Below are 14,554 nucleotides of genomic sequence, written 5' to 3' on the forward strand. Positions count from 1 at the left end.
AATAAAAATAAAAAAAAAATATTCTAATTTCTTTTTTTATTTAAAGAATACTAATAAAAAATTTTGATATTATGATACAGCAAATAATACATTTCCCCCACTTATTACCATCATCCTTCTTTTCCGTACCGCCTTTCACATTTTCTTCCAATGCCATAAATCAAATTAAAAGGAAAAATTAAAAAAAAAAAAAAATAACACCAAAAATATTTTCGGAAATACGGCGTCGCTTAATTTCACGGCTGTTCCGCGTCGTACCCGTAGTACGATAAATACCATCGAACGAACTTCTTCAACCCGGTTCGCAAATCGGTCGTCGGTTTATACCCGAGTTCAACCCGGGCCGAGCTTATATTCGCATGGGTGAAGGGAACGTCGCCGTTTCCAGGCATGTCCAGAATGTTCTTCTTCGCCTTCGTCTTCAGATGTTCCTCCAGAATACGGACCAGCGCCGGCACCGTCACCGGCGACGTGTTCCCCAAATTGAAGATCCGGTAAGCTGCCGGCCCCTTTTTTCTCCCACCCGATCCGGTACTCTTACCAGACGTGTCTAGGGAACCCAAACACCCCTTCACAATGTCATCAATGTAGGTGAAATCCCTGGCCAGATCGACCTTATTTTTCCCGCGATAAACGGTAATCGGTTTTCCCTGAAGAATATTGCGCGTAAACGAAAAATACGCCATGTCGGGTCTTCCCCATGGGCCGTATACGGTGAAGAATCTCAACCCGGTGATGGACAAGCCGTAGATATGATTGTAAGTGTGGGTGATTTCCTCGCCGGCCTTTTTGGTAGCAGCGTAGAGACTCGCCGGCTGATCTGTCCGATCCAATTCGGAGAAAGGGACTTTCTCGTTGAGGCCGTAGACAGAGCTGGAAGAAGCCCAAACAATAGCCGGTTGGGGATTGGCCGATTTGCAAGCCTCGAGAAGGGTAACGAGTCCTGCAATGTTGCTATGAACGTAGGAATTGGGATTCTCCATCGCGTACCTGACGCCGGCTTGGGCCGCTAAATGCATCACGTGGGTGAAAGCGACAATGTCGAGAAGTTTATCGAGTAAACGGGCATCGTTAATATCACCCTCAACGACGAACACGCCGTGACGGTTAACGAGCGCCTTGCGCGCCTTTTTGAGGGAAGGGTCGTAGTAATTGTTGAAATTGTCAAGGCCAACGACGCCATCTCCACGGCGTTTGAGCGCTAGAGAAACATGGGTACCGACAAAACCGGAAGCGCCGGTGACGAGTACGGACATACCACCGGCGCGGTGGATCTCGGCAGAGGTACGGACCTGTTTCTCCCATTGAAGGCCGCCCCAGGAGGCAGAGAGATAGCGAGTACTTGAATCGACGAAGCTTTGGAAGCTGAGATAGGAGACGGTGAGGGCGATTAAAAAGAGAGCCCACAAGAACATGGTGCTGGTGGAGGCGAAGAAGCGGTAGAATTGACGGTTGATTCCATAGCTTCTGTGATCGATTTTGAACTTGCCAGGGGTGGAAGGGAAGAGCTCTTCATCCAATGTTGGCATTTTGTTTGTGTTTGTTCCTCGGGAAATCCGAAAGAAAAGAAGGGGAAAAGAGAAAGAGAAAAGATTATGTGGAATCGGAGAGGCAGAGAGGGAAAATGGTGGAAATGCTATTTATAGGGAGACACGATTGGGGTGGAAATGGAGGAGAGGTATAAAGATATATATATATATAGATATATATATAATAGGGAGGAGAAGAAAAAGGAAGAAGGAAGAAGGGTTTCCTATTTGGTATTGTCTATTATGGTTTCAGGAAGTGTCCGCCATTCAAATTTTGGAGCTCCATGTCGCGTCTTAGTTGACACACAAGGATAAAAACAAAACATGTCTCTTTTATTTTAACATCAACCAAGTATATTTGCCGGTCTTGGACTGCAAGAGACGAGAGATTCTAGGAACTACCAAATGGATTCATCAATTAAAAAACCCACTACAATTTTGCCTATTCCCCCACCTCATCATATCAATTGGGCTCCTAATTACTAATTAATATGCCAAAAGGCCTTCAATTCCTAAGCTTGTTAAATGTGATCGGTCCTCATCATGTTTGTTTATGGTCGTATGTTTGTTTATGATCGGCCTTCAATTCCACGTTAGAAGTGAGTGTTGCATAATCACAAAATGGAGAAGTGGGCTGGAGCCCAAATGAGTGAAATAGAATATGTATTGTTTTGAAAGTTGAGGACATGTGAGAAGTGGTTAGTGGGGGCGGTAATGGGGCTGCGTCTGCTTTACGTAATATTATTGGACACTGCATTCTCCTTAAGTGGAGTGGGTGAATATAGTCTCTCATATTTTATGACAATTTATTCTTTCATAACAGATTTCCTAATAAATTCGTGAAATGCGAATACAATACATAGTAGAAATTAACCTTCATCAACCAAACCATTATAGTAGTAAGTTTACTTATTACATATTAATTCGTGACATAACCACATTTTTAATTATCACCCTCATTTTCCATGCCCGCCTCCATAACCCGACCCGTATCCTCCACCATAGCCCGACCCTCCACCTCCGCTACCACCCGATCCAGAACCCGCTCGAGACCCGGCATACGAGCCTGCTTCAGATCCAGAATCAGAACCCGACCCAGAAGAAGAAGAACTAGAACTCGAACTTGAGCTAGAGCTGGAACTTGATCCAGAGCCAGAGCCAGAGCCGGAGCCGGAACCACTTCCACCAAGCCCAATGCCTATTCCAGCTCCAATCCCAACGCCAACCCCACCCAGGTCAAGGCCCAAATCCTTCCTGGCCACTCGGCTCTCGGATACCACAAGAAGAGACGAAACAAGCATTGCAGCAAGAACTAGAGATTTCAATCTACCCATTATTATTGCTTAATCAAAAGCACTCGAGGAAGTTGAAGCAAATGTTGGAGATGGCAGTTCTGTTTGTGAGGTTAAAGTGAGGAGAAGTATTGGTATTTATAGGGTTATGGGTGCAGAGGAAGGAAGGAAGGAAGGGGCAGGGCGGAGCATGCGCATAGATGGCAACATGCACTAGTGGAGTAGCATGCGCAAGCTGATCTCCAATGCTTTTTCCCCCTCACTATCTTTTGTTTCGTTTGGAATATTCTGGAACAAATATTTAGGTGTAATTCCATATTGTGTGGTGAGGCTATGCTCACATTGCATATCTTTGTTGGGTGGAAATTTCGAGAAGGTGGTGGCTGAGATTTGCATCCACAAAACCACTATACCTATCATCCCGACAGCTCATAATTTGCTTAGGTTTGGTCGGTCTCTCCACTGGTTTTTCATTCATTTTCCACTTCATTATTTATATTACATTATTTGAACTGACTTTTTTTTTTTTATTTATTTAGGGAATTATCGGGTTTATAAATAAAATAGTATATCTCTATTGGTATGAGGCCTTTTAGGGAAACCCAAACTAAAATCATCATGAGAGCTTATGTTCAAAGTGAACAATATCATAGAGAGTCGATTTATAATATGGTATCAGCCTTAAACTTAGGCCATGACGAACAAAGATTGTGAGCCTCAAAAGTGCACTAAAAAGTTTCGAACAAATGATGTACTTTATTCAAGGGCTCTAAAGAAAGGAGTCATGCCTCAATTAAGGGAGTTAATAGTATATTGGATCGTTGGGAGTGAGTCCCACATTGAGTAATTTAGAGAATGTCCATAGGGAAGGATCATAAACTTACAATTAAGTATGAGAGCAGCTGAGTCTATGCTCAAAGTGGATAACATCATCCCGACGAGAGTTGTAATTCCTAACACTATATTATTGGTGTTACGAACTTTCATAATGATATGATATTATTGATTTTGAGTATGAANACACCCTTTTTCTTCTACCAATTATTTGAACGACAGAAAATCATAAGCTGCTTACATAATGACATAAACGATTTATAGTTGCTAATACCATCCGTAGCTGTGGTTTTTATTCGATGTCCTAATTTTGTCTCCGACTCTTTGGTCTCAGTTGTTGCCGCCTTCGCCGTATCCACGTCCCTCGCCATAGCCACGACCCACACCATAACCCTCTCTACCAGAGCCCTCGCCATAGCCACGACCTTCACCATAACCCTCTCCGCCGCCGCCACTACCACCACCGCCATATCCTCTGCCAGAACCCTCGCCGTAGCCCGAACCACCATTCCTGTAATTCCTTCCCGAATCTGAGCCTCCACGTGACCCAGCATAAGAGCCAGCGTAGGAACCAGCTTCTGAGCCTGCACCGGAGCCTCCATAGCTAGAGCTTGACGAGTGTGACGACGAATACGATCCAGAACCAGAACCCGAGCCACTTCCACTGCCACTTCCACTTCCACTTCCACTTCCACTTCCACTTCCACCGCCTAAGCCTAAGCCCAAGCCAACACCAAGGCCAACTCCCAAGCCACCAAGATCAAGACCCAGATCCTTCCTGGCCACACGGCCTTGTGACTCAATCGCAGACATACAGACGACGAAGCAAAGAACAGCAATAGCTCTGATGGAAGTCATTTTGTGAAATATAATTAGATGTGTACATTGCAAAATTGGATGAGGTACTTATAGAATATATTTTGAATGTGAACGTGGTAGAAAACAATGGAGGCATGCGGGTGAGTGTAAATCCTTGCTGTACCATTGTTTTGTCTTTTTGTGGCTGAAAGCGGCCGAGGTTTCGGTTCAAAAGATTTGGATAACCCACTAATCAGTAGGGTGGCAGTATGCTAATCTTTACTACGGGCAAAACCACACAAAATTACATTATTAATTTTCAATTTAAGGTTCAAATTCTCGCATTGTTGATAATGGTTATTGATTGCTAATTAATTAATCATAAGATAACCCTCCATGAACTTAGTGGACGGCTCTGATTCTATTTATTATTATATCATTTTAATAAATTAAACAACTTCCCACGTTTTAAACAATCTCCATACGTCACCCTTACTTTTCATATTTTATCTTATTTTTTTATACTATTCTTTTGAAAATATATTAGAGAATGAAAATTATTATTATTATTCTTTAATCAATTTTTTTTTTTACCAACTAAGTTTAAATTTTTTATATAACTAATATTAAAGATATTTAGTACTAAATTATAGTACCTAAATATAGGTATCTTTTTATATATTGTTTTTTTTATTTTATTTATTACTCTTTTTATATCCTTGTAATTTATTTGATTATAAATAAGATAACTTTCACCCGACAAAACATTCTCAACTAAAATAAATGAAATGAAATCCAAAATTCCCAGGTATGAATATGATATTTTTAAATCACACTATATTTTTCATTCAATTATGAATAGAAATTTAAACTTAATAAATATAGAAATCTAATTATTTGGATCATTAATTTTGTTTGATGGGTGTAGATATCAGATATAGTTACCGTCTATAAAAGTGTTAGAAATATTGTTTATGAGAATTTTATTTGATTAAATAAGTATTTAAGTGGATGTAATTATAAATTAAAATTAGTATTATTTAAGATATGAATATATAAATAAATTCATTATCAATTAAAAAGTAATTATTTTTTCATTAAAGCATGAGTGAAGAGTAATATTAAAAAGTAAATAATTTAATTTAATTACTATGAATAATTCAACTGTAGTGAATATATAGGGTTTAAAAGAGCTCGATTTTGCATATAAATTTGATAAAAGTCTACATCAATATAGTTCGAAACATACAAGAACATGAAAATCTTAGAACAATTTAACGACACTAGACACGAATCATCATATTTTATTTAAATACATAAAACTAAGATGATCTCGATCAGCCATTTGAACCTTAGCTACTACGTTTGATATACGACTTCTTATAACTGGTTGGTTTTCGTTTCATTTTTTTTTAGTTGCCTCCGCCATAACCGCGACCCTCGCCATAGCCATGACCTTCCCCGTATCCTTCACCTCCATTCCTGTTCCGGCCAGAACCTGAGCCCGCCCGAGACCCTGCGTACGAGCCAGCTTCAGACCCAGCTCCGGACCCAGAGCTCGAGCTAGAGGAATAAGATGATGAAGATGAACTGGAGCCAGATCCGGATCCAGAGCCGGAGCCGGAGCCGGAGCCACTGCCACCTAAGCCTAGGCCTATTCCAGTTCCAATTCCAACACCGAGTCCTCCAAGGTCAAGGCCGAGATCCTTCCTGGCCACTCGAGCTTGAGAGACAATGGCGGAGAAAGAGAGTAGAAAGCAAAGAACAAGAAGGGTGTTGAATGAAGCCATTGATTAGAGAATTATGGGTTTGTATTAAAACTTCTGTAGGTTTTGTGGTGGGAATTGGGGAGAGTGGAGAGGGGTATTTATAGTAAATTGTTGAAGCTGAGGTGGCCACTGCAAAAAGCTACCGGCGGCAACTTCTGGGGCTGAGAATGCCCCAAATGGTTTAAAGGTTATGGCGTTTTGACAAGTGTTAAGACTCATTCGCTTGGAGGATTTGGAGAATGGAAAGTGGATATCATTATTCAATAATATTGGTTGCCGACGCCCTCTCCGTCGGTTTGCCCACTAAGTTTAGTGGACTCCAATCCGATAGCCGTTCATGGATGTCGTGTCTATCTAATTAAGAAAAAAAAAAAAAAAAAAGCACGGCAAAAAGTTTAGAGGGAGGGATTTAGTTGAATATATGGTAGCCACTTTCATTCACCTCTTTGGCCCATCTACGCGTTCGAAACGCCAGCGCGATTTGGGGCACTTGTGTTTATCCAAAGAATACACCAACTTCATTGACTTTCCAACCTTGGATAGGTATCAAGCCTCATATATACATGGTCTTACAACTTACCGTTTAAGAATTTCCTTGACATTCAAATATTTTAAGGTTAGTTAGTTTGTTTTTTTAGACTCATTAGATGTTCAATAAATATTTATGGTTCAGTTCATGTGTAACAAGCTTAGCATCTTAGTTGTTAAAATGATAAATTAATAGTAAAAATCTTCTAAAAAAAATTTTAAAACCAAAGATATGCATGTATGATCAATATTACATAAGTTTGGTATTAAAACTATAAGTTCTCATGACTGATGATCATCTCCTTAATTAGCTAATGTACTTGTTCTGGTAAAAAATATGTGTACCAATATAAAGCGGAGGAGAATGCTTTTGGTCCGAGATAATGATATAAAGTAGGGTTGTAGAAATGTCAATATAAATGTCCACGAAAATGACCACAGAGAAAAAAACATGAAGTTGATGAATCCAAATTTTATTAAGTACTGCATACAGAGATACTACATGATTCAAACTGGGTGGAAGAACAAAGCAAGAACATAATCAGGGATTCATCATCATCCATAGCCTTTATTCATCTATCCACACAAATAAGACGATGATTATCCTTATTTCATAACATTTTTTATCTCAGTTTTCGCCGTCATTCCCATAACCATGCCCCTCGCCGTACCCGTGCCCCTCTCCATATCCTTCCCCGCCGCCAGAGCCGCTTCCCCTGCCAGAACCCGCACCATATCCTGACCCCGACCCCGACCCAGATCCAGATCCCCTGTTTCTGTTTCCACCCGACCCAGCGTAAGAGCCGGCGTACGAACCAGCTTCGGACCCAGTGTCAGAGCCAGAGCCAGAGCTGGAGCTTGAGGAGTGCGATGACGAAGCAGAGCTGGACCCAGATCCGGAGCCAGACCCAGACCCAGATCCGGAGCCACTGCCACCCAACCCCAACCCCACGCCGGTGCCAATACCGACGCCAACTCCGCCGAGGTCGAGGCCCAAATCCATCCTTGCGACGCGGCTTTCTGATACAATGACGGACAGAGCAAGCAGCAAAGCGAGAATGGAAACAGCCCTGATGGAAGCCATTTGTGTGCAAGGAAGAATCAGAACTCAGAAGGGAAGGTTCGTACTGAATCAAGCTCTGTTTTTTTGGAGAAGGCAAGAAGGGGGTATCGAAGGTATTTATAGTTTGTTTTCGAATTCTCTGGAAGACAGCGATGATCTGGACAAGTGTTCATAGACAGTGGCCTGGCCACCCCCACCCACTGAGTGTTTAGTGGAATTCCAATACTGGTTTGAAATTTGAATCATATACATTGATGAACAATTGAGTATTTAATGATTAATTTTCATATTCGCCAGCTAAAAAAACAGAGGAACAAAATAAAATGAAACAAAAACCAAAGAATTTAAATTAAGATGGATGAATGAGGAGGTGAAAATATACATTAGGAGGTCAGAAGGATGCTTACGAGAAATCAAAAAGAATGATACAGGCAAAATTCTGCAAAAAGCAATAAAACGAAAGCGCAAAAACTGGCCGGAAATGGGTGTCGGCGCGGCCGTCGTGAGGCTAACTCCGGAACTGTTTGACGACGGAGGAGAGGAACAAGATGAGGTGAGCGAGGAAGAGTAAAAGAGAGGCAAGGATGAGGAAAACGCCGAGCTTCCACCATTTGGCCTGCAGAGTTTTGAGAAACCCTGTTTTGCAGGAGAAGCAATTGTAGCACAAATTTCCTCTGTCATTGTCCCATAAATTGCACTCACTTACGTATGGGCTTGATGGGTTTGGTACCCCTTCCTTCTTCGTCCAGAACGTTGCGTTTACATACTCCATTTCGCAGATTGTTGCCGGCGTGCAGCACCCGGACTAGCACATAAACACGCACGCATACACATCTTAATTCGAAACAGAGTTACAAACACATGGGATTATTGTGGAAAGTATAAGGAGGATTGTTGTTTTACCTCAATGGAGGTCAGCTTCTTGAGACTAAAGTCGTAGGATTTAAGCATCAGAGTTCTGGAGACCAAATCATCACAGGCGCCGGTATCGTAAATACAAGATTTGATGTCCTGCCAATGGGCTTCGTCGAAGACCTTCAATCTGAGCCACTTGGGGGAGGCGGCCACGGAGCGGCTCTCCATTTTATACGCTCCCACAAGCGCAAGCCCAATTATGAAGATCAACAACAATGGCACCATGACGATGAGAAGCCCCAAAACAGGGTGGCGAGACCTGAGGAAAACGACGCCGTTGCTTATCAGAAACAAGAATATGAGGGCAATGCCGATCTCCACCTGGAAACTGGGCAGCTTCAGAATGCTCTCGCAGTCGGAGTATCTGACGTAGAATATCCACACGATGAACCCCAATATTGGGATCGAGAATATCAGCGTCATTGTCGCCAACGCCTTGTCCAAGTTGTTTATTTCAAGAAATGGGTTTTTGTTTTTTGTTGCCGGGACATCGCCGCCGCCGCTGCCCCCGGCTTCTTTGTCTGTGCAGGGCTTGTCTTCAACCGGCACGATTTGTTCCTCTGCAACGACGTTTGCATTGTTATTCTCTGCCATAGTTATTGATTAGAAAGTAAAGATGGCACCTAATCCAGCAATGTAAGTAATGATATATATAGATAAGATGATATGCGTGTGATTAATGTGTAATAATTATGAGTTTTTGTTATAACAAGTCAAAGCTAGGACACGTAATTGGGGATTAAGTTAGTGGAAAGTTCCATGGTTTTGAGGAGATGAGAAATAGTAGGAGTAAGCTTAGAACTAGTTTACTCGACCTAGTTTGACGACTCCAAATAAAAATCTTTATTTATAAATTTATTGACACAGTCCAAAACTTTAACTATATCTACTTTACTTCCCATAAATTAGGAGATTAATGATATTTTGTAATGCAATTACACTCCATTTAATAATTTTTGTTTCAGGGTGAAATAATGGAACATGTTACGTAGATTATTTTCCTGAAATAATGGCCTCTCTGGATTTACCCGTTCGTCATGATCCTCCTCTTCGTCTTCACCATCTTCGCCTTCACACCGTCCCCGCCAACAACAACGGCGCTGGAAAAGTCCTCTCCAACAGAGGCTACGAGTACAGGCTCAGATTACTCCAAATAGCTCCAGAATTCCACTTCTCAGTGATTCAGACATGGTTTTTGTGGACGGTCATACATCCCATGTTGACCTAATATAAAATGGTGAAGGCTTGTCTAGGTTGAAAGCATGTAAAAAGAGTAAAGGGGTGAGTTTGGAAAAAGCCTGTCTAGGTTGAAAGCTGTTGAAAGCAGGTAAAAAGAGTAAATGGGTGAGTTTGGAATAGGCATGCAACTATGAACAAAGAACAGATATCTGTCACAAACTGACAACCGTGACATTTGCAAGAACAATAAGGAGAATCACCACCCGAGATGGAAATGAATTCGTCAGGAGGCCGGGATTCCTTAGGCTACAGTTTTCTTTTCTTTCATTTATGCTCTGTTTTGCTTCTGTTCTTGTTTCGCATGTAGGGATGTATTGCTTTCATTTGGAATATTTTGAATCTATTAAATCGTGTTAAATCATCAATTAGAAAATGGTGATTCCATTTCCAGATTCTTCAAAGAAAATCAAATCCCTCAGTATTCATCAACTGAACAAGTTTAAAACAGGGGAGGAAAAAAGAACACTAGAAAGATCGAAGCTACAATTTGAGTATATTGGATCGAATAACAACCCCCAAGTGTTTTTCAAGGCTTGAAGCATGAAATATCATTCAAATGGAGAGAAAAAAAAAAAAAAAAAAAAAACAGGGGAGGAGGAGTTGACAATCAATCAAGCAGCAGCTGGAGAAGCATTCTTACGCCGAATACCGTCTCCACCCTTAATCATTCTTGAGAGAACATCAGCTTGCTTTGTGTGCCCTTCCTGATTCAGGCTACTGATCAGATCATCGCAGCTGCTCCACTCTTTGGCCCCTCCTTTCTCCATTATCTTGCATAGAATTGAGTATGCGTTCAGCGTCTTCCCCGCTGCCAACAGCGCATCAAGTACTTTCTCATAGCTTGAGACTTCTATGTTGCATTCTCTTTCCAACCCAAAATCTAAAAGCTTGAGAGCAGCAATGGTCTTCCCCTTTTCACAAAGAACAGATAAAAGACTGTCAAAATCAGGTGGGCAACTGCATCTCATTAGCAAATCAACTCGTCCCAATGCCTCTTCTACATGACCTCTCATGAAAAGGGCTTCCAGGATTTTGGCAACCAAGTCCAAGTTCTCTGTTATTCCTTTATCCAACATACTGTTCATCACTCGGCTCGCGGTCTGCACCCTCCCATCTGCAAATAGACTTTCCATCACCGATCGAAACAACGCCGAATCAGGGTAGTGCCCACTTTCAATCATGCTGTCCAAAGCTGTCTTAGCATCAGCTGGTTCACCTTTACTTAAGTAGCTCTTGATTAGCAACTTGTAAGATTCTGCATCCCTAGAAACACTCTTCCTACCCATGATTTTCAACATTTCAAATGCCAATTCAGGATTCCCTTCTTTGGAATGGCCACGGATTAAATTATTGAATGCAATCTCATCCTGGATACCCTTCTTCAACAACTGCCGGAAAAACGTTTCAGCTTTTCCAGTCTGCCCATGGTCGCACAGATACTGAATTATAGGATTATATGCACTAGCCTCCATTTCCAGAGTACTTTGTGGTTTCAAAATGATCTCTTTTTTTACAAGCTTGTCAAGCAACTTAACTGCCCGATCATACACTCCGGCTTTGCAACAGTTCTCGATCAAAATACCGTAGTGCCCAGCCTCTGTTGGAACGCTTAATCGATTCATAGCTTTCAGCACATGCATAGCAGCATCCAAATCACCATGCATGCACTGGCAAGATAACAACCTCATGAAAATTGAGTTGTCCTTAGGAGCAATATACCTATCCACCATTTCTGTCAAAATTTGACCCGCCTCGAACATTTTCTCTGCATCACAGAGACCAGGCAGCAGAGTCGAATAAGTAACGTCATTTGGCTTCACGCCAACAGCCTTCATCTCTTCAAACAATCTCAATCCATCATCTACTCGACCTGAAGAAACGTAACCTTTTATCATAGTAGTATAGCTTATCACTGTTGGCACAATATTCTTCCCCTTCATCTCAGTAAAGAATTGCTCCGCCTCCTCCATCATTTTGAACCGATGATAACCATTAATCATAGTGTTATATGTAACAACGTCAGGGGCAATGCCTCTAGTCTTCATGTCTTCATAAAACCTCTTGGCTGTCTCAAGCCTCAACGACAGAAAGAAACCCCAAAGCATCACATTATAGGTATGGCGAGTTGGTTCTATTCCTTCATTCAACATAGTATTAAAGTACCTCTTCGCCATCATATACCGCCCCCTCCTCAAAATCACCTTAAACAAAGCATCATAAGATTTAATACTCCTTTCAACACCCAATTCCTTCATCTTCTGAAAAATTTTCACGGCCTCCTGAACTATCCCAGCTTTCCCATAACTATCAATCATTATAACGAATAAGTCTTCATCCCATTCAACGCCCTTTTTGGGCATATCAAGAAGAATGCAACGGGCATGATTAAGCTTTGAAGCCCTACCCAAAATCTCAATTATTTTGAAATGTGTTCCACGATCATGCTGGAATAAGCCGGCTCGCTCTACCCATCGGAAGAACTTGAGGGCATGGTCCGAGTTCTTAGCAGCATGTAACACATTCCAAACAAGAGAGTGATCAAATTGGGGTACCAACGACCTAATCGAGTTCTGTAAACGTGTTGTCCATTCACGATTTGCCATCATTCTACAAATAATATCCTCTAATTTTTCAGGGTTACGACGGTTACCTCTAGGGATCGTTCGCTTAACTTGGTCGCCGCCATTAACAGCCACCGGCTCCACGGACTGAGGCACTGCAGCATCTGAACTGACGAAGGGATCATTAGGGCTTTCATTTTGAGTAGGTGTGGAGATTGGATCTTGAGTGGAGCTGAAGAAATGAAGTGAATTGAAGGAGATTAGTTTAGAAATTGAAGAACTGGAAAAAACCTTGAGATGGCTGTAGTGAGGTTTAGATAAAGAAATGTGGGCCATGGATGATAAGATTTCTTCTTCGAATCGTTTTTTCTTAGACCAGTCAAATCTCAATACATTTGAACTTCGTACACACACAGATCTATTGACACAGAGAGAGTGACAGAGCAAAGTCTGTTTAGGGTTTAAGGGAGAAGAAGAAGAAGAAGATAGAAGAAAAAACCCCACGACAGCCCATCCCTATCAACAGAACCGGGTTTAAAATTTGGGCCCAAATCTGCATCAAGCCCACCTGAAGCTTAGAACACAGGTTGGCCCATCTCAATTACTCAGCCAACGATTTTTTTTTTTTTTTAAATTATTAAATTTTTTTAATATAGTATTAAAGCAAAAGGTTTATGTTCCCCATCTTTAAATGTGATTGTTGTCGTGGTTGGATAATGGGTAGGGCGATTGTGGAATGAGGGTAGACTCTCTGCATATATATATGTGGTTAAATCGAACTGAATTTTCGATTATCCAAAAATTCAGCTCAACCCAACTTTTATAATTTAGGTTAAGTAGTTCAGATAATAAGGTCATCGATCTTATGAACACTCATTCATTGTATGAGGTAGGGATGTAGGGGTGGGTTTTGAGTTTGGTAAGCCCATTGTCGGAAACTTGGATATGATACCAACAAACTGAATAAATTGCCTTTTTCTTTCTTTTCTACTTGGTTTGGAGATACCTACCATTCTCTTACTGCCTATGCGCCTTCAAATTACAATCCTTACTAAAGATTTTGAAAATTTTACGCTCATTAACCTCGTGTTTGAAAAGTCTTAATTTGCATTGAAAACGAATACGAAGAAAAGAATGCAAAATATTGGTATACGATAAGTATGATAGATGGTCACACATACTTAAAAGTCGCATGTCATTCGGATGAATGCGACATCGATGCCATAAAAAGAAAGAGGTAGAGATTTCATCGAAAAAGATTCGAAAAGTCATGTGATCGTTATAACGAACGGATGAAATTGAACGTTGAGAGCACGGAGTTGAATTATATAATTCATATTGGTTGCATAAATAAAACGTATGATCAAACTTAGGTGTCCACAAAATGGAGGTGATGGGCAGGTGGTTTGGAGATGGCGTTAGGCGTTGATGTGTGAGTATTGACAAAATTAACAAGTAATTTCATTGTATTTATTGCGATATAATCAGCCAACTTTCACTGCCCCAACTGCCTGCCCGCCCGCCCGCCCGCCTGCCTGCTTCCATGTGTCTTCAATTAATTATGAGTTCATACAATACCAAAACGCATCTTCATAATCATAAACTCCTAACATCCTTAAATTTTAAATATAACAACAATTTCTATCTGCTTTAATTCAAACTATACCTACCCATTCAAACCTATATAGGTTCGTTCATACTATCCATGTGACCCGTGACATTAGCTTATTCAAACCATCCAATGAACTATAACCAAAACGTGTTCCATTAATTTTTTCCAAAACAACCCGTATATCAAATCCAAAAATTCAATAACAAATTTGAAAATAATTCAATTAATTTTGAAATTTGAAAATATTTTTCTTAATTCTTTTTAAAAGGATTAAGATATTAATAAGTGTTTAATGTAATTAATTACATAATTATCAACCTGCATTTCCTTGATCCAAACAGCCTCTTTCAAACCACCTAAAAGGATCGTTACACGTGTGAAAATAGGCAACATGTGTATAGTGGGTTTTTAATG

General features: G+C 40.9%; 5 protein-coding genes across 7 annotated transcripts; all 5 read right to left on the reverse strand.

Moving 5' to 3' along the window:
* Positions 1-25: 25 nt before the first annotated feature.
* LOC111485780 (UDP-glucuronate 4-epimerase 1-like) lies at positions 26-1,909 on the reverse strand. The gene has a single exon (XM_023132812.1). The coding sequence runs from the start codon at positions 1,527-1,529 to the stop codon at positions 237-239; it is 1,293 nt and encodes a 430-aa protein (XP_022988580.1). The 5' UTR covers positions 1,530-1,909; the 3' UTR covers positions 26-236.
* Positions 1,910-2,301: 392 nt separating this feature from the next.
* On the reverse strand, positions 2,302-2,943 carry LOC111485795 (glycine-rich cell wall structural protein 2-like). Its single transcript, XM_023132830.1, has one exon. The coding sequence runs from the start codon at positions 2,861-2,863 to the stop codon at positions 2,486-2,488; it is 378 nt and encodes a 125-aa protein (XP_022988598.1). The 5' UTR covers positions 2,864-2,943; the 3' UTR covers positions 2,302-2,485.
* Positions 2,944-3,802: 859 nt separating this feature from the next.
* On the reverse strand, positions 3,803-7,921 carry LOC111485793 (glycine-rich cell wall structural protein 2-like). 3 transcript variants are annotated; one of them, XM_023132828.1, is made up of 3 exons: positions 7,678-7,921; positions 5,946-6,095; positions 3,803-4,251 (listed from the first exon to the last, which is right to left on the reverse strand). In XM_023132828.1, the coding sequence occupies exons 1-3, from the start codon at positions 7,832-7,834 to the stop codon at positions 3,986-3,988; spliced, it is 573 nt and encodes a 190-aa protein (XP_022988596.1). In that variant the 5' UTR covers positions 7,835-7,921; the 3' UTR covers positions 3,803-3,985. The 3 variants fall into 3 exon arrangements, with proteins under 3 accessions (XP_022988596.1, XP_022988594.1, XP_022988595.1); XM_023132826.1 differs by lacking the exon at positions 7,678-7,921 and having other exon boundaries at positions 3,803-4,048; positions 4,154-4,251; positions 5,946-6,292; XM_023132827.1 differs by lacking the exons at positions 3,803-4,251; positions 7,678-7,921 and adding an exon at positions 5,637-5,793 and having other exon boundaries at positions 5,824-6,291.
* Positions 7,922-8,175: 254 nt separating this feature from the next.
* LOC111485033 (tetraspanin-15-like) lies at positions 8,176-9,379 on the reverse strand. The gene is made up of 2 exons (XM_023131721.1): positions 8,693-9,379; positions 8,176-8,618 (listed from the first exon to the last, which is right to left on the reverse strand). The coding sequence occupies exons 1-2, from the start codon at positions 9,320-9,322 to the stop codon at positions 8,322-8,324; spliced, it is 927 nt and encodes a 308-aa protein (XP_022987489.1). The 5' UTR covers positions 9,323-9,379; the 3' UTR covers positions 8,176-8,321.
* Positions 9,380-10,310: 931 nt separating this feature from the next.
* LOC111485759 (pentatricopeptide repeat-containing protein At2g37230-like) lies at positions 10,311-12,987 on the reverse strand. Its single transcript, XM_023132782.1, has one exon. The coding sequence runs from the start codon at positions 12,862-12,864 to the stop codon at positions 10,579-10,581; it is 2,286 nt and encodes a 761-aa protein (XP_022988550.1). The 5' UTR covers positions 12,865-12,987; the 3' UTR covers positions 10,311-10,578.
* Positions 12,988-14,554: the final 1,567 nt, after the last annotated feature.

This window comes from Cucurbita maxima, unplaced genomic scaffold (assembly GCF_002738345.1).
Source record: "Cucurbita maxima cultivar Rimu unplaced genomic scaffold, Cmax_1.0 Cma_Scf00010, whole genome shotgun sequence".
NCBI classification, from domain to species: Eukaryota; Viridiplantae; Streptophyta; class Magnoliopsida; order Cucurbitales; family Cucurbitaceae; genus Cucurbita; species Cucurbita maxima.

What these genes read in the sequence shown, in the direction of transcription:
- LOC111485780 (XM_023132812.1), bottom strand. Translation starts at nt 1,529, where the DNA reads ATGCCAACATTGGATGAAGAGCTCTTCCCTTCCACCCCTGGCAAGTTC.
- LOC111485795 (XM_023132830.1), bottom strand. Translation starts at nt 2,863, where the DNA reads ATGGGTAGATTGAAATCTCTAGTTCTTGCTGCAATGCTTGTTTCGTCT.
- LOC111485793 (XM_023132828.1), bottom strand. Translation starts at nt 7,834, where the DNA reads ATGGCTTCCATCAGGGCTGTTTCCATTCTCGCTTTGCTGCTTGCTCTG. An exon ending in GTTGGGGTTGGGTGGCAGTG is followed by an intron (nt 6,096 to 7,677) that starts GCTCCGGATCTG and finishes GCCTAGGCTTAG; the next exon opens with GTGGCAGTGGCTCCGGCTCC. An exon ending in TCGGGCGGGCTCAGGTTCTG is followed by an intron (nt 4,252 to 5,945) that starts GCCGGAACAGGA and finishes CTAGCTATGGAG; the next exon opens with GCTCCGGTGCAGGCTCAGAA.
- LOC111485033 (XM_023131721.1), bottom strand. Translation starts at nt 9,322, where the DNA reads ATGGCAGAGAATAACAATGCAAACGTCGTTGCAGAGGAACAAATCGTG. An exon ending in AACAACAATCCTCCTTATAC is followed by an intron (nt 8,619 to 8,692) that starts TTTCCACAATAA and finishes TTTATGTGCTAG; the next exon opens with TCCGGGTGCTGCACGCCGGC.
- LOC111485759 (XM_023132782.1), bottom strand. Translation starts at nt 12,864, where the DNA reads ATGGCCCACATTTCTTTATCTAAACCTCACTACAGCCATCTCAAGGTT.